This window comes from Mobula birostris, unplaced genomic scaffold (genome assembly GCF_030028105.1).
Source record: "Mobula birostris isolate sMobBir1 unplaced genomic scaffold, sMobBir1.hap1 scaffold_729, whole genome shotgun sequence".
NCBI classification, from domain to species: Eukaryota; Metazoa; Chordata; class Chondrichthyes; order Myliobatiformes; family Myliobatidae; genus Mobula; species Mobula birostris.
In genome coordinates, this window is record NW_027278447.1 from 167,466 (window position 1) to 191,402 (window position 23,937).

At 50.2% G+C, this 23,937-nt stretch overlaps 1 protein-coding gene across 2 annotated transcripts in view; it reads left to right on the plus strand.

Annotated features, from left to right (window-relative positions):
• Nucleotides 1-6,366: 6,366 nt before the first annotated feature.
• The window catches only part of LOC140193694 (forkhead box protein A2-like), a 28,147-nt gene continuing 10,576 nt past the window's right edge, over nt 6,367-23,937 (plus strand). Inside the window, exon 1 of one of the 2 annotated variants that reach the window (XM_072250859.1) lies at nt 6,367-6,547. In XM_072250859.1, coding sequence (XP_072106960.1) covers nt 6,479-6,547 — 69 coding nt within the window. In that variant the 5' untranslated portion in view covers nt 6,367-6,478. Of the gene's footprint in view, nt 6,548-8,343; nt 8,363-23,937 lie in introns of those variants that run through there. The other variant, XM_072250860.1, reaches the window with a different exon arrangement.

The following is a 23,937-nucleotide window of genomic DNA, read 5'->3' on the forward strand; positions in this document are numbered from 1 at the left end:
TAGTCCCACTGACCTGCACACAGACCATATCCCTCCATACACCTCCCATACATATCCCTTTTGCCAATCACCTGTCCAGCTCTTGGCTCCATCCCTCCCCCTCCTGTCTTCTTCTATCATTTCAGATCTCCCCCTCCCCTCCCACTTTCAAACCTCTTACTAGCTCTTCCTTCAGTTAGTCCTGATGAAGGGTCTCGGCCCGAAACGTCGACCGTACCTCTTCCTAGAGATGCTGCCTGGCCTGCTGCGTTCACCAGCAACTTTGATGTGTGTTAATAGAGAAACTATTTATGAACAGTCCGGGACTGACAAACAATCAGCGTGCAAAAGAAGGAAAACTGTGCAAATCTGAAATATCATACCGAGGACAAAAATGTCTAATACGATTTGACATTGTCATAGGGCAAAAGTGTCGTGCAGACGTCAGAGGCAAGTTTTCTACACAGAGTGTGGTGCGGGTGGGAGTGCGTTACATTGCCGGGGTGGCGGTAGAGGCAGATACAATAGAGACATCTGAGAGACTCCTAGGTAGGCACTTAGATGAAAGGAAAGAGAGCAGTGGTGGGGGGGAGGGACAGATTACATTGATCTCGGAGGAGGTTAACGGAGCATCAAGAAAGCTCACCTCTGTCCCAGGATACTGACGGACTTTTACCGCTGTACCATTGAGAGCATACTCACCAACTGCATCTCAGTGTGCTATGGCAATTGTCCTGTGTCAGACCGCAAAGCACTCCAGCGTGTGGTGAAAACTGCCCAGCAGATTATCGGCACCCAATTGCCCGTCGTTGAGAACATCTATCATAAACGCTGCCTGGGCAGGGCGAAAAGCATTATCAGGGATGCATCTCACCCTAACCATGGACTTTTTACTCTCCTCCCATCCGGTAGGTGCTACAGGAGCCTCTGCTCCCACACCAGCAGGCACAGGAAGAGCTTCTTCCCTGAGGCTGTGACCCTGCTGAACCTCACATCACAGCGCTAAGCAGTATTGCATCCATATTGTACTGTCTCAGTACTTTTATATTTGTGTGCTGTAGCACTTACTTTTTATTCACAGTTATTTTGTTAATAACACTACTCTTTGCATTTCTGGTCAGGTGCTAACTTCATTTCATTGGCTTTGTACCTGTACTCGGCACAATGACAATATAGTTGAATCTCTTCTAATTGAATCTAAATGAATTAATCTAATTGAATTAATCTAAATGAATTGAATCTAATCGGTTCCTCGAATCTAACCCTAAGAGGTTGGCACAACATCGTGGGCCAAAGGGCCTGTGCTGTACAGCTCTGTGAATTGTAGAGTCTTTGAAAGTGAGTCTGCCAGTCGCGGAATCGGTTCAGAGCTGAGGTGGGTGAAGACACCCATGCCGATGGCTGAAGGGTTATATCTGTTCCTGAACTGGTGGTTCAGGTCCCGAGGCTGCTGTACCTCCTTCCTGATGGCGGCAGCGAGAGGAGAGCGTGGCCTGGGTGGCGGGGTCGGGGTCCCTGATGATGGATGCTGCTTTCTGAAGGCAGGCCTCCGGTGTCGATGTGCTCCGTGGTGGGGGGGTGGGGTGGGTGGCGACTCAGAGGAGGTCCTGGCTGAATGAGCCCTCGTCTTTGCGGGGAGAATCCCGCTGCCACTCTGATTCCTAACGTGCGCGGTGCGAAGGCGTCACGACCACACCGCTGTACCCGTAGCACCTCCCGAGAGCTCCAACCCCCGCCCTCCCCAGATGGTCTTGGGCAGAGGGGATGAGGAGAGCGCTACCCCCCCCCAAGTTGGGCTGCGGAGGAGGTGTGGGGAAATGGTTTGGCTCGATGGAGTGCTGGCACCGGCTTGCTGTGCTGACAGGGAACAGTCGTCCACAACCGTTTAGGATCTTCGACCCCCCCCCCCCAGAATATCTGCAAGACGAAAGGAGCTGGTTGTCCGCCTAAGCGGCTCTCCTGGAAACTCATCACTGAGCTCCAAGGCCTGGGCCTCAGTATCTCCCTGTGGTTAAGGCGTCGGTCTAGCGATCTGAAGGTCACTAGTTCGAGCCTCAGCTGAAGCAGTGCGTTGTGTCCTTGAGCAAGGCACTTAACCACACATTGCTCTGCGATGACACTGGTGCCAAGCTGTATTGGCCCTAGTGCCCTTCCCTTGGACAACATTGGTGTCATGGAGGGGGGAGACTTGCAGTATGGGCAACTGCTGGTCTTCCATACAACCTTGCCCAGGCCTGCACCTTCCAAGGCGCAAATCCATAGTCTCACGAGACTAACAGATGCCTCCATACGTACAGTATTTTGATAATAAATTTACATTGATTTTGAAGGAGGCAGGACACTAAATGCAACCCCACCCTCGCATTCGGAGCTGCCGTAGTGATGGTCGATGTCTTCCTGCCCATGGGCATCCATCTCACTGGCAGCCTCTTGCTGGTCCCTCCACGCTGATGGTGCGGTGATCCAGAAAGCAGATCAGCAGATGCACTTTGTAGGGCATTGGGGAAGATACAGCTTGTCCATAAGAGTTCTCTACAACTTCTACAAATGCGCTATGTAAAGTATCGTGGGGGGTCGTATCTCAGTCTGGAATGGCAACGGCTCTGCTCTGAACCAACGTATCGTACAGAGAGTGATAAACACAGGTATGTTCAACTTGAATCCAATTGAATTTATTTTTAACCAATTCTCCCACACTCTCCTCATATATCTTTTCGCGTGACTATATCTTACTGGTGTCAAAATGGTTGTTGTGACGTGTCTAGTGTGGTAGTGTAGTGGGTCGTGCTTGTCGCTCTCACTCTCAGCTCCCACCGCTGGCGAGCAGTCTCGGGAACAGGAGAGCTGAATGTGTCAGTCTCTCCCTGCCAGTACACAGTCTCTCCTACAGCAAGCCTCACGTCGTGCCTCCTCGCCGGCGACACACGGAAACCGAACTCCTCTCCGACTCGGGCTGAGCTACAGAGGACAGGGAGGAGGTCCGGCCCCTGCACAACGTAGCACGCAGGCTCACGGGTTGTGTGGACACGTCCGGGTCTCGTGAACCAGACCCCCAGCGATGGGTAAATAGCCCCACTGCCTCGTGGGCAGCCTCGGGAGAGACGAAGGCTACGGAGTAAAACCCAGACAGCAGATCCGGAGTGGAGCCCCTAAGACGGCCGGACGTCACCGAACATCCTTCCGGCAGCTCCGGCAGCCGAGCTGGTGACAGACGTATTGTTTCATAAGCTTTCCTTTGGACTACACCGGTGAGGCCGAGAGGGGGATCTTGACGAATGGGCATTTCAGGATCTCCACACCTTCCACCCAGGCTGGTGATGATCATCACCCATTGTCCTTCGAGACAGACGGATGCCAACCAGCCAATATTTTACTGATATTTTATACGTGCTATGTGTGCTTTGTGCTGTGTGTGACTGTTGGTATTTTGTTTTGTACATTGGCCCTGGAGGAACGCTGTCTTGCTTGGTTGTATTCATGGGTATTCATGTATGGTTGAATGACAATTAAACGAACACGAACCCTTAAACCCCTTATCAATCAAGAACCTATCAATCTCTGCCTTAAATACATCCAATGTTTGGCCGGCACTGCTGCATGTGTCAGCAAATTGCACAGATTCGCCACCCTTTGACTGAAGAAATCCCTCCTCGTCTCAGTCAGAAAGAGACATCCCTCCGTTCTAAAGCTGTGCCCTCTGACCCTAGGCTCCCCCACTACCGGAAACATCCTCTCCGTGCCCCCTCCTTTCAGCAGATTTCAATGAAATCCCACCACCCACCACCCCCCCCCCCGGCCTTCTGAACTCCAGCGGGCACAAGCCCAGAGACATCCAATGCGCCTCGTACATTAACCCTTTCATCCCCAGGATTGATTTTGTGCACCCTTTCAGATCTTTCCTTGGTTACAAGGCAAAAGATCGCTCGCGACGTCCCAAGTGGGGTCTGGCCTTACAAAGCCTTGCTTTTATGTTCTAGTCCCGTCAAAATGAATGCTAACATTGCATTTGCCTTCCTTGTTACTGTGAAGCCATAGGAGCAGGAAGCTGATGGTCGTATGAGCAGCCGGTGCATATCACAAGTCCTGGTTTTGCGACCACTAGGCAGACGATCTCTGAAGAGTACTGATAATGGCTGGGGTCACCCATCCCAAAGAAGGCGGCAAATCATTTCTGCAGAAAAATTTGCCAAGGACAGTTATGAGACTCTGATCCCCCTGGTGACATGAGACAACATTTGATAATGATGACAACCGACTCACCCCAGTACCTAACCTTAATCCCGGATTCTTAGGTACTTGATGGAGTTGCACTGACAGATTTTACAGATTTAAAGGTGATACCAAAACATAAGGGTATTTTCTTATACTTTCACATATTAGGCAGCCCTGTATTTTCAGAGAGTCCAGGGAACAGGAAATATCCAAGCACTTTGGACCCCTGGCCTGGGACCAGCGTGTAAGCACCGTCGCAAAGAAGGCACAACAGCACCTCCACTTAGAAGTTTGTGTAGATTTTGCATGTCTCCAAGGACTCGAGCAAACCTCCACGGTGTAGATGCACAATCGAATGTATGGAAACGCCAACGCTCAAGGACAGTAGAGTCTGCAGAAAGTGGTGGATATGGCCCAGTCCGTCACGGGTAAAGCCCTCCCCACCATTGAGCACATCCACAAGGAGCGTCGTCATCGTCGTGGATATCCCTCGAGGTCGAGGATGATGGTCTTCGTTCTGAAGAGGAGGACCACAGAGTGAAGACGCCTGTGCGTGTATTTGTTTAACGTGTACTTGATGTTGCACTCCAAGAAGCACACGATACTTCACAAATCAACCAACTGATTCCAATGGCATGGAAACCACGACGACTGGAGCTGAAGGATTTGTTGCAGCCTTCATCCACCTTCACAACCATTGAGTTCGAAGTAGCTTCGTCCACCTGTTCCACCATTGAGGTCTTGGTTGGATTGTTCTTTGTCAGGGACCTCACCCTCGACCTTACTGCCATGGGTGACCCTACCAGGAGCACAGCTCCAGACGGCATTGCTCTCAGGATCTCAGGACTACGACAAGGAGCACTGCTACAAGGAAGCAGTATCCATCTTCAAGGAACCCCGCACCATCTAGGCCATGCTCTCTGCTCACCGCTACCATCCGGCAGGAGGGGGGGGAAGCCTGCGGTCCCACACCAGCAGGTTCAGGAACAATCCTCAGGCTCCTGAACCAGTGTGGATAACTTCACCCATCACAAATCTGAACTGATTCCACAACCGAGGACAGCAATGAAGATCCTCCGCAACTACCACGACCCATTGTTTTCCTGCCTATCACCTCCCTGCTTCCCCTCCCCCACCCATTTGTCTTTCAAGTTACTAGTTTTTCAACTGGACCTACCAGCCTTCTCCTTCCCACCCTCCCCCCACCTTCCCTCTTCAGTCCTGACGAAGGGTTCCAGCCGGAAACGTCGACTCATCGTTTCCACGGATGCTGCCCAACCTGCTGAGTTCCTCCAGCGTGTTGTGAATGAAGATCCTCCATCTCTGTCTCTCCTTGGTCATCTTCTCCACTATGCCCCAGGTCCTCATTTCTGCCTCTACAGAACGGGGCTAAGTTTTCTTTGTCCTCCCACATTTCCTCCACCCAGTCCAACGAAGAACTGTGTCGATGACCGAGCTGGCCTCTTCACGTGCCTAATCCATCTCCAACGTTTCTTCATGGTGATTGTGTCCATGTCCTCTTGGTGACCCAATGGCACTGCTCCCTCCTCCGCTGTCCCTCTCACAGCTCAGTGCTCCCTCGCTTCCCCATCCACAGCATGGTGCTCCCTCACCACCCCACCCCGCGGCACGCTACTCCCTCGCCGCCTCCCCCCCCCGGCAGCGCGGTGCTCCCTCTCCAACGCCTCTCCCGCACGCATGTCGCCATTTCTTCACCGCGCTCTCCCCGCCACTCAACCGTGGTGTGGCACTCCCCCCACCCCAGCACCCGTCCCTCAGCGCGGCGCTCCCCAGGAGCGTTGGCTTGGGTGCGTGAGACCAGGATCTCCGGGAGAAGGACTAGAACGTGCAGGAGGGATCGTGAGGTGGAAGAAACCTCCCTTTTTTGAAAGGATTAATGAAGTTTGTCGGGGGGGGGGGACTGACAAGGCTGGCTACAAACAAGCCCAGTCTCCAAACAAATAAAGTTAATGCACTTTTCGCCAGCACTTGCAACACACAGCAAACATCTATCTGCAACCGGTAACTGCATTTAAATGAGTCAGTTGTTTTGGCCCAGGTGTACAATAGGGAGATAGGAGGGGGGTGGAGAGGACAGGCTAAAGAGGTGGGAAATAATTATTTAAATTTTAGCTAGAGGCTCAAGGAGAGAAGGACTGAGGCACACACAGAGCGAGAGGGGCAGCGTTACAGGAGCACTGGCCACTCTCTGCTCAGTTTGTGCCTCCACAGTACAGCTTCGGTGACTGGGACTCTGAGTGGGAGAGCAAGTGGAGACCCCTTCACAATGCTAAATGGGATTAAACTGGATGGCGTGGATTTCTCTGATTGGGATTGCTATTACACTGGGAATGAGGTAGGTTCAATTCAATTTTTTTGATACTCTCTTGATGAGAGAATGTTTTAGATCTCTCAAAGGCTGTTAAGATTTTCGGAGTCAGATTTTGGAGATGTATGGTGTGGTCTGGTGTTGAGATTTGTCCTTTGATAGCGTTGGGCAGGGGTCTGAGTGCGGGGGAAGGGGGCAATCACTACTAGTAAGTGGCAGAGCGTGAGGTTTTTCCAAAAGGATTGGAAGGTTTGGCCAAGTCGGGAGTTGCAAGTTGTGACCACGTCGGTGTTAGTCACCGGTTGGCTTCCCACTGGCCCGGTCGCATTACTACAGCCCCTCTGTACAGACGGGGTTCTGGAGAGAATAAATCGTGCAGCACCTCCAAAGTTGCCGCAGTTTCTCAGGGCCCCTACCCACCTCGCCGGCGGTGGGGTTGGACGCTGAGCCGCTTCAGGAGGGAATTAAGTGAAAAGAGGTCGCTTTGTGGAGAGTCTTGGAGGAGAGAGGAAGAGAGGTAAGGTAGAGAGAGGGGGAGAAGAGGAGATGGAGACAGAGGGAGCAATATATATAGATTCAGAGAGAGAGAGAGAGATGAGACGGGAGAGGGAGAGAGCAACAAATATATACAGAGACAGAGAGAGGGAGGGGTAAAGAGAGAGAATGAGAAAGAGAGAGAGAGGTAGAGGGGGAGAGAGAGAGAGGGTGAGAGAAAGGATGAGAAAGAGGGGGAGAGAGATAGAGAGGGAGAGAGAGAGAGAGAGACAAAGGTATGGAGAGGTCTGGCTGGGAAAGGAATTCCAGTGCTCTGGGCCTAGGCAATGGCAGAGAAATGGGAATTGTGGAACACGGAAACGGCCGGGATAGGAAGAGGGCAGTGGGGCTGGTGGAGATCACAGAGGGAGGGATTTGAACACAAGGTGGTGCCAGGCACTATAGAACTGCAACTCTTTTGTTCCTTCTCTCTGTTTCCGTCACCATTCGCTTCCGCCCCATTAGGGTCAGAGCTGGTGTTATCCCCCACACACCTACCTTCAGAACCAACCTCAGGCCCCCGGCATACGTACTTACAAAGGAAGGGTGGGGGGCGGGGAGGGCAGTTCACTGCGGCCAATGGAACCATTGGCACGTCCCAGGGATCTGGGAGGTAACGGGAGCGGGGGAGAAAGCGGGGACAAGCCCCACGCGGACAGCAGGCGAGGTCACTATTGAACTCGGGACTCTGGGGCTGTCAAGCTGAGGTGATAACTACGCCACCGCATTGCCCGGCCCAGGGCTGTGGAACAGAGTCCCTGAAGGTCATCCACGTTGGCACGGCTTGGAAATCACTCCCAGTGAAAGACTTCAGAGACATTTTCACAGCCTGCCGGGGGACTGAGGACATAACGTCAGCCACCTCAGCACTGCTCGAGTTTCGTTCTCCAAAATACTAACAGTAATCCTGTCAGAAAACTCTCTGTTAAGCATCCCAGTGTTGAAACACCCTCATTTTCAATACGTTGGTTGTCTGTCTTGTCGGACGATGACGGGAGTTCTGTGCGGGGGAGTTTTTAAAGTGGTAAAGCCGTTGGACTGGGGCTGTTCCACTCTCTCGACCTCAGAAGTCCGGGTCCAGTGGGACCAGTAGTCGTCACAGATGGGGTCTTCCCTGGTTGCAGTGGATGACCATGACGTCTCCTGTGCCTTGTCATTGCCCTTCGCTCTCCATGGAGCATGGTAAGACAGCCTTCCTGGCTGTTTGATCTCATCTGCCTAGTCCACCAGAACTGACTTCATATTCTAGGACAGGCACGCCCCCTACCTCACCCGTCCCTGGACACCCCAAACACCCCAATTCTCAATGTAAGTAGTAATTTTTTTTTTGTTTTCCCTCACACTTTCTTGTGGCTGTTCTGCTTCCACCAACCACAGCCTTATAATCCTTGGTTATGAAACATCGATCCCGATGAAGGGTCTTGGCCCGAAATGTCGACAGTTTATTCCCCTCCATAGATGCTGCCCGACCCGCTGAGTTCCTTCAGCATTTTGTGTGTGTGTGTGTGTGTGTGGGTTGCTCTTCAGTTCCAACATCTGCAGAATCTCTTGTGCTTCTGAAACATCAATCAACCGAGGCTAGGCCTTTTCTCTTTGGAGGGGAAGTGAGGAAGAGAGGTAACTTGATAGACGCGTACAAGATGATAAGAGGCACGGACAGAGTGGGGTAACATCGCGGCTCTGTAAAACCCTGGTTAGACCGCACTTGGAGGATTGCGTTCAGTTCTGGTCGCCTCATTATCGGGAGGATGTGATGCTTCAGAGAGGATGCAGAGGAGATTTACCAGGATGCTGCCTGGATTAGAGAGCGTATCTTATGAGGAAAGGTTGAGCAAGTTGGGGGTTTTCTCTTTGGAGCGAAGGAGGATGAGAGGTGCACAAGATGGTGAGGCGTAGATAGAGTGGATACCCAGAATATTTTTTTGCCCTGGGCAGAAATGGCTAATACAGGGGGGGGGAGCATAATTTTAAGGTTATTGGAGGAAAGTATGGGGGGATTGTCAGAGCTAGGTTTTTTTCTTACGGAGAGAGTGGAGATTGAGTGGAACGCGTTACCGGGGCAGTGGTGGAGGCAGGTACATTAGGGATGTTTAAGTGGCTCTCAGATAGGCAGATGGATGACAGAAAAATGGAGGGCTAGGCAGGAGGGAAGGGTCAGCTTGATCTTGGGGCAGGTTAAAAGGTTGTGGGCTGAAGGGCCAGTACTGTGCTGTGATTCGATACTTTCTGATCTCGTGCTGCCTAAGTGCTCTCAGTGGGTGGGACGGTGGGTGTGGATTCACAATGCGTCACAGGAGGAGACGCGGCTGGCAGTTCCCTGTGGCCCACCCGCTCAGCCCTACACCTAGTACAGGTTTTTAATCGCGCTACCTCTGACCCCGTTTATTCTGACCTCTCCAAGCGGCACTGTGAGCAGTTTTAGGCTCCTTATCTGAGGACATGCTGGCATTGGGGAAACGTCACCAGGGAATGAAAGGGTTAATATACGAACGTAAACACGAGGAATTCTGCAGATGCTGGAAATTCAAGCAACACACATCAAATTTGCTGGTGGAACGCAGCAGGCCAGGCAGCATCTCTAGGAAGAGGTATAGTCGACGTTTCGGGCCGAGACTCTTTAACAGGACAGAGGGTCTCGGCCTGAAACGTCAACTGTACCTCTTCCTAGAGATGCTGCCTGGCCTGCTGCGGTCACCAGCAAATTTGATGTGTGTTGGCTAATATATGAGGAGCGTTTGATGGCTCCTGGCCTGTACTCACTGGAGTTTAGAAGAATGGGGGTGGGAGGAGGTTCTCATTTAAATTCTATTGTATATTGAAAGACCCCCACCACCCAGGCCATGCTCTCTTCTCACTGCTGCCCTCAGGAAAGAGGTACAGGAGCCTCAGGACCCACACCACCAGGTTCAAAGACAGTTATTACCCTTCGACTATCAGGGTCTTGAACTAGAGGGGATAACTTCACTCACCCTGACACCGCACTGTACCCACGGCCTGTGGACTCACTTTCAAGGACTCTTCATCTCACGTTCTCGATACTTATTGCTCTCTCCCCCCTGCTTCTTTGTATTTTCTGTGAATGCCTGCAAGAAAAATGAATCTCAGGGTCGTACGTGTGTCTAGTTTGATAATAAATGTATTTTCAACTTTGAACTCTGAGTGGTCGTGGAGAGGTGGGGGAGTGCTAAAGTGGGGGAGTCCAGGACCAGAGGGCACAGCCTTAGGATAGAGGGACGTCCCTTTAGAACCGAGACGAGGGGCATTTTCTTTAGCTAGAGGGTGGTGCATCTGTGGGATCCATTGCCGCAGATGGCTGTGGAGGCTGTTATTGGGTACACTTAAAGTGGAGGTCGATAGGTTCTTGATTGTCAGAGGTGACAGGGAGAAACAGGAGAATGGTGTTGAGAGGAATACTCAATCAGCCATGATGAAATGGCAGAGCAGATGCGATGGGCTGAATGGCCTAATTCTGCTCCTATGTCTTATAGTTTAATCAGACTTCTGGAATCTTTATATCCTGTTCAGTGGTCGTTTTTGCAGCTGGTGCTTAGGGCAGCAATGAAGGTCCTCCATCTCTGGCAATGTTCAGGATTTCCTTAATCATATCCGTAGCTCGGTCATGCATGTCCCGAGTGGAGACTCAGGAATACCGACGCAGTCAGATGTAGAAAGAATTTTCACTGCTGTTTCCGAAACAGTTTTGTTTGACCAGTCAGGCTTGTCGGCCCTGAATGAATCCTCGAACCTGGAGGACCGGTAGACCAGCCTTAGTCTGACCTCTACCCTTTGACCTGTTTGACATGGGTGACCCTTCCAAGAGCCAAAGCGTCCTGACTCCAGCCAGTGTGGCTCACTGAGGCATGCAAACCTCCAAGCCAGACAACAAGGTTGTGGTCTTCTTGGAGGTCTGTTCAGTGCCATGCAGAGTAACATGTCCTTTCTGTTCAGCGGTCTCCAGTGTTCACAGACGGCTCTGTGTTCCTTTATGATTCCTCCAGTGGCGGTACTGGGATTTGTATCAGTGTATCATTGTCACCTTTGTCGAAACACACACTGAAATGCGTCGTTTGCATCAATAACCAATACAGTTAATGTGTTGGGAGACCGCTTCTCCGAGCAGCTATGCTCCGTCTGCCAGAGCAGGCGAGATCTCCCAGTGGCCACCCACTTTAATTCCACTTCCCATTCCCATTCCGATATGCCTCCTCCACCATTGAGATGAAGCCACACTTAAGTTGGAGGAACAACACCTTATATTCCGTCTGGGTAGCCTCCAACCTGACGGCATGAACCTCAATTTCTCAAACTTCAAGTAATGCCCCCACCCCCCAATCCTTCACCATTCCCCATTTCCCCTCTCACCTTATCTCCTAGCCTGCCCATCACCTCCCTCTGGTGCTCCTCCCCCTTTTCTTTCTTCCACAGCCTTCTGCCTCTTTCAGCAATCAACTTCGCAGCTCGTTACTTCATCCCTCCCCCTCCCGGTTTCACCCATCACCTGGTGTTTCTCTCTCCCCTCCCCGCACCTTTTAAATCTGCTCCTCAGCTTTATTTCTCCAGTCCTGCTGAAGGGTCTCGGCCTGAAACGTCAACTGTTCACTCCTTTCCTCGACGCTGCCTGGCCTGCTGAGCTCTTCCAGCATTTTGTGTGTGTGTTGCTTTGGACTTCCAGCATCTGCAGGTTTTCTCTTGTCAGTCAAAGTACGTGCTGGGGGCAGCTCGCAAGTGTCGGTCACAATGTAGCGTGCCCACAGCTGACCCTAACCCGTACGTCTTTGGAACGGGAGAGGAAACCCACACAGTCATGGGAAGAAAGTATAAACTTGTTACAGCAGCGGAATTCAACATGGATAGCTGACGCTGCAGGGCATTACGCGAACTGCTACCACGTGCCAAGAGGCTTAGTTCTGAGTGCCATCCACACAGATAATTTAACCTCATCGGTGCCTCGAGGTAGGGCAAGGGAGAAGCAATAACAGAGCGCAGAATAAAGTGTTACAGTTGCAGAGAAAGTGCAGTGCAGGCAGACAACAAGGCACAAGGGCCACGACGAGGTAGATTGTGAGGTCAAGAGTCATCTTTAACATAGAAGAGGTCCGTTCAATGGTCACATGCCGGCGGGATAGAAGCTGTCCTCAAGTTTGGTTTCCTCCCACAGTCCAAAGATGTAGTAAGTTGTGGGCGTGCAGTGTTGGCATCAGAAGAGTGGCAACGCTTGCGGGCTGACCCCCACCTACTGGCGCATCCTCGACGCCGACACAGATGATGCGTCTCAATGCTTCGACGCGCACGTGACAAACGAAGCCAATCTTAAACACAAGCGATTCTGCAAGCGCCGGAGATCCAGGGCAACGCTCTCACGCACACAGATCACTGGAGGAACTCGGCAGGTCAGGCGGCATCCGCGGAGACGCAGCATCGGGAAAAGCTGGAGAAGGTTGCAAGCTCAGCCAGCTCCATCGTGCGCGCCAGCCTCCCCACCGTCGAGGACACCTCCAAAAGGCGATGCCTCAGAAAAAAACTCAGCATCGTTCGTTAAGGGTCCATCACGCAGGACGTGCCCGCTTCTCATTGCTACTATCAAGGAGGAGATACAGAAGCTTGAAGGCACACACTCAACATTTTAGGAACAGCCTCCTCCCCTTCGCCATCAGATTTCTGAATGGACAGTGAACCCGTGAACACTACTTCACTACTTTTTTCCCTTTGGTTTGCTCTCTTTTTTGCACTAATTTATTTTTTCATAAATATGTGTACAGTACTTATTGCAATTTACAGTTTTTAAAAATTACGTATTGCAATGGACTTCTGCCGCCAAACGATAAGTTTCATGACATACCTATGCCAGTGATACTAAAGCTGAGGGGAATAAGGAGTCGACGTTTCGGACTGAGACCCTTCATTAGGACTGGAAAGGAAGCCAGGACAAGAAGTATTCCTCTCCACAGCCTGACCTGCAAAGTTGCTCCAGCATTTTGTGTGAGATAAGCCAATCACAGACCTACGTTTTCAGCTTTGAATTGAATTGACTTTATTACTGACATCCTTCACATACACGAGGGGTAAAAATCTTTGTTATGTCTCCGTCTAAATGTGCAATGTGCAATTTACAGTAAATTTATAAAAAATAATATGTACAACTGGACAGTCAATATAACTTTTGAGGAATACTGGGATCTGCTTTGATGCAGAGTAAGTGGGCCTTGTTGAAATCCAGCTTTATTTTCAAATTCAGCTACAGGGTATGAGTTTGGCAGATGAGCCCATTATGTCCCCAGTGGCTACTTTGTTAGGTACAGGAGTGGAACCTGGCATGGTCTTCTGCTGCTGTAGCCCACCCACTTCCAGGTTTGACGTGTTGTGTATCCAGCGATGCTCAAATAAAGTGTGGTTATTTGAGTTACTTGTCAGCTTGAACCAGTCTGGCCATTCTCCTTTGATCACTCTCATTAACTGGATGTTTTGCTTTTGTTTTTTGCACCATTCTGTGTAAACTCTGCTATGTATGAAAATTCCAGGAGGTCAGCAGATTCTGAGATACTCAAACCACCCCATCTGGCACCAGAAGTCATTCCACGGTCAAAGTCAATCAGATCACATTCATTCCCCGTTCTGATGTTTGGTCTGAACAACAACTGAACCTCTTGACCATGTCTGCATGCTTGGAGTTGCTGCCATATGATTGGCTGATTAGATATTTGCATTAACGAGCAGGTGTACAGGAGTACCTAATAAAGTGGCCACTGAGTATATCTGCCACAGTTCAACCTACTCACATAGTCAACTGGCTTCTGGCCAGTGTTTCTTTTGTTTTGCACGTAACACTCTTGTTGCCATTTTTTGCGATTTTTTTTTGCAAAGGGTGGAGGTTTGATGTTTCCCTTTGAACGGGTGCCATGGTTTTCTTTGTTTCAGGTCTGTGGGGAAGACAAATCTCAGGGTTGTCTACTGCATACATACGTTGATAATAAATGTACTTTGAAACTTTGAACTTTGACCGATGTCCCTCAAGTCAGCTTTCATTCTCTGTGCTGTCCCCCGGCAGCATTCAGTATGTCAATAATTTCCCAAGTCCACAACTTCCAGAAAGTGGCTGCACAGGCTGACGAGATGGTGAAGGAGATGTAAGGCATGTACTGTACCGTTATGTATATTCGTTATTAAAGTATGTATAGAGATTGAGATCCGTCCTCTTAAGAGGGACCCACGAAAGAAAGAAAGACAATCGGATGCATGAGAAACCCCACACAGGGGGCTGCTTGAGATGTCGAAGTGTTGGGATGGACAGTTGTTTTTGATGGGCTCTAGATCGTGGTCTAGTCAGCTGGTGGCGTAGTGGTATCAGCACTGGATTTCGGGGCGAGTGGTTTCAAATCTGGCCAGCTCCTTGCACGCTTTCCATCTGTGCTGGGTTCAGCATCGAGCTAGCGACTCATAAAAACAGACAAACATGCTAAAGAAATGGCAAGGAATAACAAGATCATGATCTCTTTGGGGAGGGGGCTTGCTTTCGGTGGGAGTTGAAGGGGGGCTGATGCTTTTGCTGCAGCTTGTGTGTGGGGGTGGTGGGGGAGCTTTGAGGTTCTAACATTTTTTTCTATCGTTCATTCTTTGGGTTGTTTTCTGTTTCGTGAACGTCTCTGTGAAGAGTAAGAATTTCAGGCTGTATACATTCTCTGACATTACACTGAACCGTTGAGCAAAGACCACCAAACACCCAAATGTGTGGAAAAGAAGAACAGATCGTGCAAACGAATAACATTCACCCCAGAGTGCCCGAAAGTGAGTCTGCAGCCACATGGAGCCGCCGATGCGGGTGAGATCATGGCCCCAGAATCAGTTCAGCGCTACGCCGGCGGTTGCTGGTCGCAGCTGCAGAGTGGGCTTGGCGCTGGAGTGCCTCGATCAGATCGTGCAGATAGCAAAGAGTTAGGAGGGAAACCAGGAACATAAGGAACGCGAACGGCAGTCGAGGTGAAAGTTCGAGGGTTGTTGCAGCTCTATGAAACTCTAGTAGACCACATCTGGGGCATTTTTCCAGGTCTAGAGGGCATGCACCGTCACAAGAAGCTGGACAAACTTGGGCTGTTTTCTCTGGAGCACCAGGGGCTGAGGGGAGATCTGATAGACATTTACAAGATTATGAGAGACAGGTCTGTTTCCCAGGGTTGAAATGTCTAATACCAGAGGGCATGCATTGAAGTTGAGAGGGGGTAGGTTCAAAGGGGGATGTGAGGGGTAAGTTTTTCACTCAGAATGCACTACCTGGTATAGCAGTGGAGGCAAATACATTAGAGGCTTTTAAGAGACGTTTGGATAGGCATGTGGATGTGAGGAAGATGGAGGGATATGGACATGGTGTAGGTAAGAGGATTAGTATTTGGGGGTTTTTGATTTACTGGTTTGACACAACATTATTGGCCAAAGGACCCGTTCCTGTGCTGTACACGAGGAATTCTGCAGATGCTGGAAATTCAAGCAACACACATCAAAGTTGCTGGTGAACGCAGCAGGCCAGGCAGCATCTCTAGGAAGAGGTACAGTTGACGTTTCAGGCTGAGACCCTTCGTCAGGACTAACTGAAGGAAGAGCTAGTAAGAGGCTGTAATTCAGTTCAGTTTGCCCAATTGTAGGAAGAATATGGAGGCTTTTTGCAGAAGCCGTATGGCACGTTGGCATTCATTAGCTGGACGATAGTGTTCAAGAGCTGCGTGGTAATGTTGCCGCTCTATAAAACCCTGGTCAGACCACACTTGGAGTATTGTGTTCAGTTCTGGTCGCCTCATTACCGGAAGGATGTGGAAGCTTTAGAAAGGGTGCCGAGGAGACTTACCAGGATGCTGGGTTGGATTAGGGAGCACGCCTGATGAGAAATGGTTGAGCGGGCTGGGGCTTTTCTCCCTGAGTAATAGATGTGCATAAGATGATAAGAGGCATACTGTACATTGAGTGGAGAGCCAGAGACATTTTCCCAGGGCAGAAATGGCTAATACAAAGGGCCAGAATTTTAAGGTGATTGGAGGAAAGTATGCGGGGGGGGGGGGAATGTCAGAGGTAAGTTATTTACACAGATTAGTAGTGGGTGCGTGGAACCTGCTGCATGGTTGGGTGAGAGCGGCAGATACATTAGGGGCATTTAAGAAACTCTTAGATAAGCACATGGATGATATAAAAATGGAGGGAGGCGGTAGGTTGATCTTAGAGTAGGTTAAAAGGTCAGCACAGCATCGTAGATCGAAGGTTCTGTACTGTGCTGTGTTTTATGTTCGAGGAGCTTCACCAGGATGCTACCTTTATTGAATTGCTCCTCTCCACGCCTTGTGGTGCATCAGGCAGAAAACCCTGCCATTTCTTGAGCGCCTTTCTCCGTTTTTCCATGAGGCCAAGCTGCTAGCTAGTGCTGGGCAGTCAACACGGAAAGCGTGCTAGGAGCCGGTCAGAATCAAACCCGGGACCGTTCGCCTCAAAGTCCGGTTCAGGCTGCACCACTGGCTGGCTAGCCTGAATTAGAGGGCATGTGCTATTAGAAGTTGGACAAACTTGACTTGTTTTCTCTGGAGCAGCAGAGACTGACAGAAGTTTATAGGATTGTGAGAGGCTTAGATAGATAGCCAGTATCTTTTTTCTCCAAGGTCGAAATGTCTAATACTGGGGGGGGGGGGGGGGGGGCCTGCATTTAAAGTGAGGGGGAGAAGTTTAAAGGAGACGTGCAGGGCAAGTTTTGTTTATACACATACAGTCCATCACAGGTAAAGCCCTCCCAACTATTCAGCAAATCTACATGAAACGCTGTTGCAGGAAAGCAGCATCCATCATCAGGGGCCCCCACCATCCAGGATATCTCACTGCTGCCATCTGGAAGAAGGTACAGAAGCCTCAACACCCTCACCACTAGGTTCAGGAACAGTGACTATCAGGCTCATGAACCAAAGGGGATAACTTCACTTGCCCCATCATTGAAGTGTTCCCACAACCAATGGACTCACTTTCAAGGACTCTTCATCTCACGTTCTTGATATTTTACTTATTATTATTGTTTCTTCTTCTTGTATTTGCAGTCTTCTGCAGCTCTGGTTGAATGCCTAGTTGGGTGGTATTTCATTGATTCTGTTACAGTTATTATTCTCTAGATTTGTTGAGTATGCGCATGAGAAGATGACTCTCAGGATTGTATATGGTGAGATATATGTACTTTGATAATAAATTTACTCTGAACTTTGAGCTTTGAGTGGTGGGTGCCTGGAATGTGTTGCCAGGAGTGGTGGTGGAGGCGGATATGATATGATAAGGCTCCGACATAGGCACCTCCAAGGGGACCACAACCTTGTCGTAGGGTTTGGAGGCTTGTGTGTGCCCCAATGACCCGGAGAGCTACGCTGGCCGGAGTCAGGGCTTTGTGCTTTGGCTCTTGGTCGGGTCACCCAAGACAAACAGGGTCAAAGCCAAACTAAGGGTGGTCCACTGGTCCTCCAGGTTCGGGGGTTCATCTCAGGGCCAACAACCCTGACCTGTCGAACAAAATTGTTGCTGAGTGCGACAGTATCCCTGAGTCTCAACACGGGACTTAACTCACCATGACCGACAGTAGTGAAAACCGAGAGGAAGCTACTGACATGATGAAGGAAGCCCTGAACACCCCAGAGATGGAGGAGCGGGGTAACAGTCAGTAAGGCACAGGAATATACAAAGAATGGAGGGATATGGAGATTGTATCCGCAGCGCAGAACAGGACCTACCGCCCAGCAAATCCCCAATTTAACCCTAGCCTAATCACGGGACAACTTACAATGACCAGTTACCAAGTAGTGCGTCTTTGGACTGTGGGAGGAAAGCGGAACACCCGGGGGAAACCCACGCGGTCACGGGGAGAACGTACAAACTCATCACAGGCAGTGGCGGGAATTGAACCCGGGTCGCTGGTACTGTAAACCGTCGTGCTGACCACTATGCTGCCGCCCCGCCCTGTGCGACGCTGCGAGAGAAGAAGCAGTTCCTATAACATCGAACGTGCTGTACCTCCTCCCTGATGGTAGCAAGGAGAAGAGGGCATGTCCTGGCTGGTGAGAGTCCTTCGCCACGGATACCGCCTTCCTGAGGCACTGCCTTTTGAGTTGTGTTCATGATCTTGAGTTTCTTTAAAGATTTTGAAGGCGAACTTTGTCTGTCACATGTACATCAAAACATGCAGTTAAATGAGTTGTTTCGACGTACCCATCACAAATACAGTTAATAATCTCTTTACTATTATCGGCACTGCCCGGAAAGAGTTTGTACGTTCTCCTGTAAGGCCGTGAGTTTGCTCCGGGAGCTCTGGTTTCCTCCCACAGTCCAAAGACGTACCGGTTGGTAGGTTAATTGGTCATTGTAAATTGTCCTGTGATTAGACTAGGGCGCCGGAACTTGAAGGGCCTGTACCACACTGTATCTCAATAAATTTAAAAAGATCTTTATTTCCTGGTTCTGATCTGGGGTAAAGTTTCCTGCAGCCTGCCTTATCAATATAATTTTATATACTGCAGTCACATCATCTCTTAGCCTCCCCTGCTCGACTAAGGAGAATAGACCCAGTCTCGCTTTGAAACCGTAACGCTCCAACCTGGGCGACTCTGTGCCAGAGATCATGCTTGTGAGCTTTCAAAATGCGTGAGGGGTATGACTCAGTGGTTTCGGGAGATTAACTGGCAGGGGTGGGGGGGGTGGTGGTGCTGGGAAAATAGACCCTATTTGCATTCAATTCAGCAAAGTGATCTTATCAGATCTCCAGTCAGTTATCACTGGAGAGTAACCTTGGGCTTTCCACCCTTCCCCCCCACCCGCACCTCCAGCACCCTTCCTCAACTCTGAATGTCCCAGAGAACTCCGCAACCACAGAACATAGAACAGTGCAGTACAGGAACAGGCCCTTCGGCCACATTGCTGTGCTAGCTAATTAAATTACTAACTAATGCCAAAAGTCTTTGATAACGGCTGATTATTTTTCTTATCTCCACCCATTCTCCCTGTAACCCTTAACTCCCTTGCCAATCAAGAATTTATCGAGTTCTATGTTGAATACACCCAATGAGTTGGCCCACACAGCTTTCTGTGGTAATGAATTCCACAAATCCTCCACCCTCTGACTGAAGAGATTCCTCCTCATCTCTCCGTTCTAAAGGGACGTCTCTTTGTTTTGAGGCTGTGCCCTCAGTTCCTCGAGTCCTCTCTATGTCCACCCAGGCCTCTTCAGTATCACAGAGATGAGAAAACCTGCAGGTGTAGGAAATGTCGGCAACACACATAAAATGCTGGAGGAACGAGCACACAGTCCATGTTTCGGGCCGAGACCCTTCATCAGGACTGGAGGATAAAAAAGGATGAGAGGTGGGGGTGGGGGGGGAAGAGGAGGAAGAAGTATAATGTGGTAGGTGATGGGCGAAACTGGGAGAGGGGGGAGGCGGTGAAGTAAAGAGCTGGGAAGTTGGTTGGTGAAAGAAATACAGGGCTGGAGGAGGGGGGAGTCTGATCAGAGAGGACAGAAGACTCTGGAAGAAAGGGAAGAAGGAGGTGATGAATGGGTATGGAGAGAGGGAAACGGGAATGGTGAAAGGGGAGGGCAATTACTGGAAGTGCAACAAATGGATCTGGTTGGAAGCTACCCGGACAGAACATAAAGTGTTACTCAAGCAACACACATCAAAGTGCTGGTGAATGCAGCAGGCCAGGCAGCATCTCTAGGAAGAGGTACAGTCGACGTTTCAGGCCGAGCCCCTTCGTCAGGACTAACTGAAGGAAGAGCTAGTAAGAGATTTGAAAGTGAGAGGGGGAGGGGGAGGTCCGAAATAATAGGAGAAGACAGGAGGGGGAGGGATGGAGCCAAGAGCTGGACAGGTGATTGGTAAAAGAGATATGAGAGGATCGTGGGACAGGAGGCCCAGGGGGAAGGAAAAGGGGGAGGGGGGGAAAAAGCCCAGAGGATGGGCAAGGGGTATAGTGAGAGGGACAGAGGGAGAAAAGGGAGAGAGAGAGAAAGAATGTGTGTATATAAATCACGGATGGTGTACGAGGGGGAGGTGGGGCATTAGCGGAAGTTAGAGCCATCAGGTTGGAGGCTACCCAGACGGAATATAAGGCGTTGTTCCTCCAACCCGAGTGTGGCTTCATCTTTACAGTAGAGGAGGCCATGGATAGACATATCAGAATGGGAATGGGATGCGGAATTAAAATGTGTGGCCACTGGGAGATCCTGTTTTCTCTGGCGGACAGAGCGTAGGTGTTCAGCGAAACGATCGCCCAGTCTGCGTTGGGTCTAGCCAATATATAGAAGGCCACATCGGGAGCACCGGACGCAGTATATCACCCCAGCCGACTCACAGGTGAAGTGTCGCCTCACCTGGCAGTCTCTCACTGCTCCCAATAAAGTGTTACTCCTCCAGTGAGTGTAACCTCATTGCAGCAGAAGAGGAGGCCCGACTGACATGTCGGAAAGGGAATGGGAAGTAGAATTAAAATGGCCACCAGGAGATCCTGCTTTTTCTGGCAGATGGAGCATAGGTGCTAACCCTGGGGGCCTGCCCTGCAGCATAGAGGGTAGTGTGACGCTCTACAGCAGCACCAGCAATACAGGTTCAATCCTGCTCACACTCTGTGAGGAGCTTGTATGCTTTCCCCCGTCACCATGTGGGTTTCCTCCAGGTGCTCTGGTTTCCTCCCACAGTCCAAAGGTGTACGGGTTAGTGCTAGTGAGCTATGCTGGGATTAAAAGAGGAAACTCTTGCAGACTGACCCCCCCAAACCCCTAATGAAATACAGCCGCTGCTGTCTTGCCTCTTTTGTTGCTGCATCTATATGTTTGCGTCCAGGTCAGGTCCTCAGAGATATTGACACCCAGGGATTTGAAACTGCTCACTCCCTCCACTTCTGATCCCCCTGTGAGGACTGGTTCATGCTCCCCTGTCCCCCTCCTTCCTGAAGTCCACAATCGGCTCTTTGGTCTCACCGACGCTCAGTGCAAGGTTGCTGCAGCGACACCACTCCGCTACCTTGCTCGTGTACGCCCTCTCATCACCATCTGAGAATCTGCTAATGGTGGTTGTAGATCGTCGCGAATTTATAGATGGTATTTAAGCAGTGCCTACCCACACAGTCATGGGTAGATAGAGAGTAGAGCAGTGAGTTAATAAGCACACATCCCTGCAGTGTGCCAGTGTTGATGTCAGCAACACTTTGGTATTTAACATTTCTACCCTGGGATAAGGAATTTGACGGTCTACCCTGGCAACATCTCTATTAACAGAGATGAAGAGGAACTTCTTTAGCCAGAGTGTAGTGAATCTGTGGAATTCATTGTCACAGATGGCTGTGGAGGCCAGGTCATTGGGTGTATTTAAAGCAGGGGCTGATAGGTTCTTGATTAGTTTGTTCCTTATGCGCCCTGTCGTATGATGTGGGCAGTCATGGTCATGATCGTTCTTGGCAAACTTTTCTACAAAAGTGGTTTGCCATCGCCTTCTTCTGGGCAGAGCGTTTACGAGCCGGGTGACCCCCAGCCATTATCAATACTCTTCAGAGACTGTCTGCCTGGCATCAGTGGTTGCATAACCAGGATTTGGGATGTGCACCGGCTGCCCATATGACCATCCAGCACCTGTTTCCATGGCTTCACGTGACCCTGATCCAGGGAGGTGGGGGCTAAGCAGGTGCCGCACCTTGCCCAAGGGTGACTGTTGAGGATGTTGAGGATGTTCTACGAGTCTGTGGTGGCCAGTGCGATTATGTTTGCTGTTGTGTGCTGGGTCAGCAGGCTGAGGGTAGCAGACACCAACAGACTCAACAAACTCATTCGTAAGGCCAGTGATGTTGTGGGGATGGAACTGGACTCTCTGACGGCGGTGTCTGAAGAGAAGATGCTGTCCAAGTTGCATGCCATCTTGGACAATGTCTCCCATCCACTACATGATGTACTGGTTGGGCACAGGAGTACATTCAGCCAGAGACTCATTCCTCCGAGATGCAATACTGAGCGTCATAGGAAGTCATTCCTGCCTGTGGCCATCAAACTTTACAGCTCCTCCCTTGGAGGGTTAGACACCCTGAGCAAATAGGCTGGTCCTGGACTTATTTCCTGGCATAATTTACATATTACTATTTAATTATTTATGGTGCAACTGTAACGAAAACCAATTTCCCTCAGGATCAGTAAAGTATGACTATGACTATGACTTGCAGGCTAGCGAAAGGAAGGAGCCTCTTTTGGTAGAGACCTATCTCCAACCCGCCACCTGGCTTGAGTAGTCAGGTCATCAAAGGTCACAGGGAGAAGGCAGGAGAATGGTGGTTGAGTGGGAAAGTAAATCAGCCATGATTGAATGGCGGAGCAGGCCCGATGGGCCAAATGGTCTGATTCTGCTCCTGTGTCTTATACTCTTATAAGCCTCCATCAGATCTCCCCTCAGTCTCTGCTGCTCCAGAGCAAAGAACCCCAGTTTGTCCAACCTCGCATTAGGGCTGACTGATCTCTCATCCAGCCAGCATCCTGGTGAATCTCCTGCTTCCTCTCCAACACCCTTCCTGTAATGGGGAGACCACAAAATGCACATAACGTCCTTTTAGCAGATTGTTTATTGCTACCAGATTCCATCACCTTGTCGATCATTTTGATCGTTCGGTATGGCAGATTGGGAGACATAAGCAACGTCCACAAACTCAGCAGGTCAGGCAGCATCTATGGAAATGAATAAAACGTCAACATTTAAGGCAATAAACACAAAATACTCTGCAGATGCTGGGGTCAAAGCAACACTCACAACATGCTGGAGGAACTCAGCAGGTCGGGCAGCATCCGTGGAAACCCTATGTCACTCTGCCCCCTCCCCCAGCTGCCTTTCACCTCCCTCATGGTTCCGCCTCCTTCTACTACCCATTGTGTTTTCCCCTATTCCTTCTTCACCTTTCCTGCCTATCTCCTCCCTGCCTCCTCACCCCCCACCCCTTTATCTTTCCCCTTACTGGTTTTTCACCTGGTACCTACCAGCCTTCTCCTTCCCACCCTCCCCCCACCTTCTTTATAGGGCCTCTGCCCCCTCCCTCTTCAGTCCTGACAAAGGGTTCCGGCCCGAAACGTTGACTGATCGTTTCCATGGATGCTGCCCGACCTGCTGAGTTCCCCCAGCATGTTGTGAGTGCAACATTTAACGCCAAGAGTCTTCATCAGGACCAGAAAGGAAGGGGGAAGATGCCAGAATAAGAAGGAGGAGGGAAGGGAAAGGAGGATAGCAAGAAGGTGATAGCGGAAGCCAGGTGGGAAGGAAAGATGAAGGGCTGGAGAAGAAGGAATCTGATAGGAGAGAGTGGACCATAGGAGAAAGAGAAGGAGGAGGGGACCCAGGGGGAAGAGGTAGGCAGGTGAGAAAAGGACAGAGTGGGGCATAGAGGAAGAGGGGAAGGAATATAAAGTGTTGCTCCTCCACCCTGAGGGTGGCCTCATCTTGGCACAGGAAGAGGCTCTGGACCAATATGTCGGAACAGGAATGGGAATGGGAATTAAAATGATTGGCCACCAGGAAAGCTCTAGTTTGCTTGCGGGTGGAGCAGTGAGGGGGTGCTCAACGAAGCAGTCCCTCCAATTTGCAACGCGTCTCACCGATGTAGGGGAGGCCGCATTGGGAGCACCAGACACAAGAGACGACGCCGGCAGATTCACAGGTGCAGTGTTGCCTCACCTGGAAGGACTGTGTGGGGCATTAGGGTTAGCAAGCAAAAGGTAAATTGTTTTTTAAACAGCACGAAAGGAGACAGAGGTGGAGAGCTTTCACAGTCAAAATCAAAATAAAGTTTATTATTAAAGTATGGCTATGTTACCATACACTACCTTGAAATTCATTTTCATATAGAAAAATAACAAAATA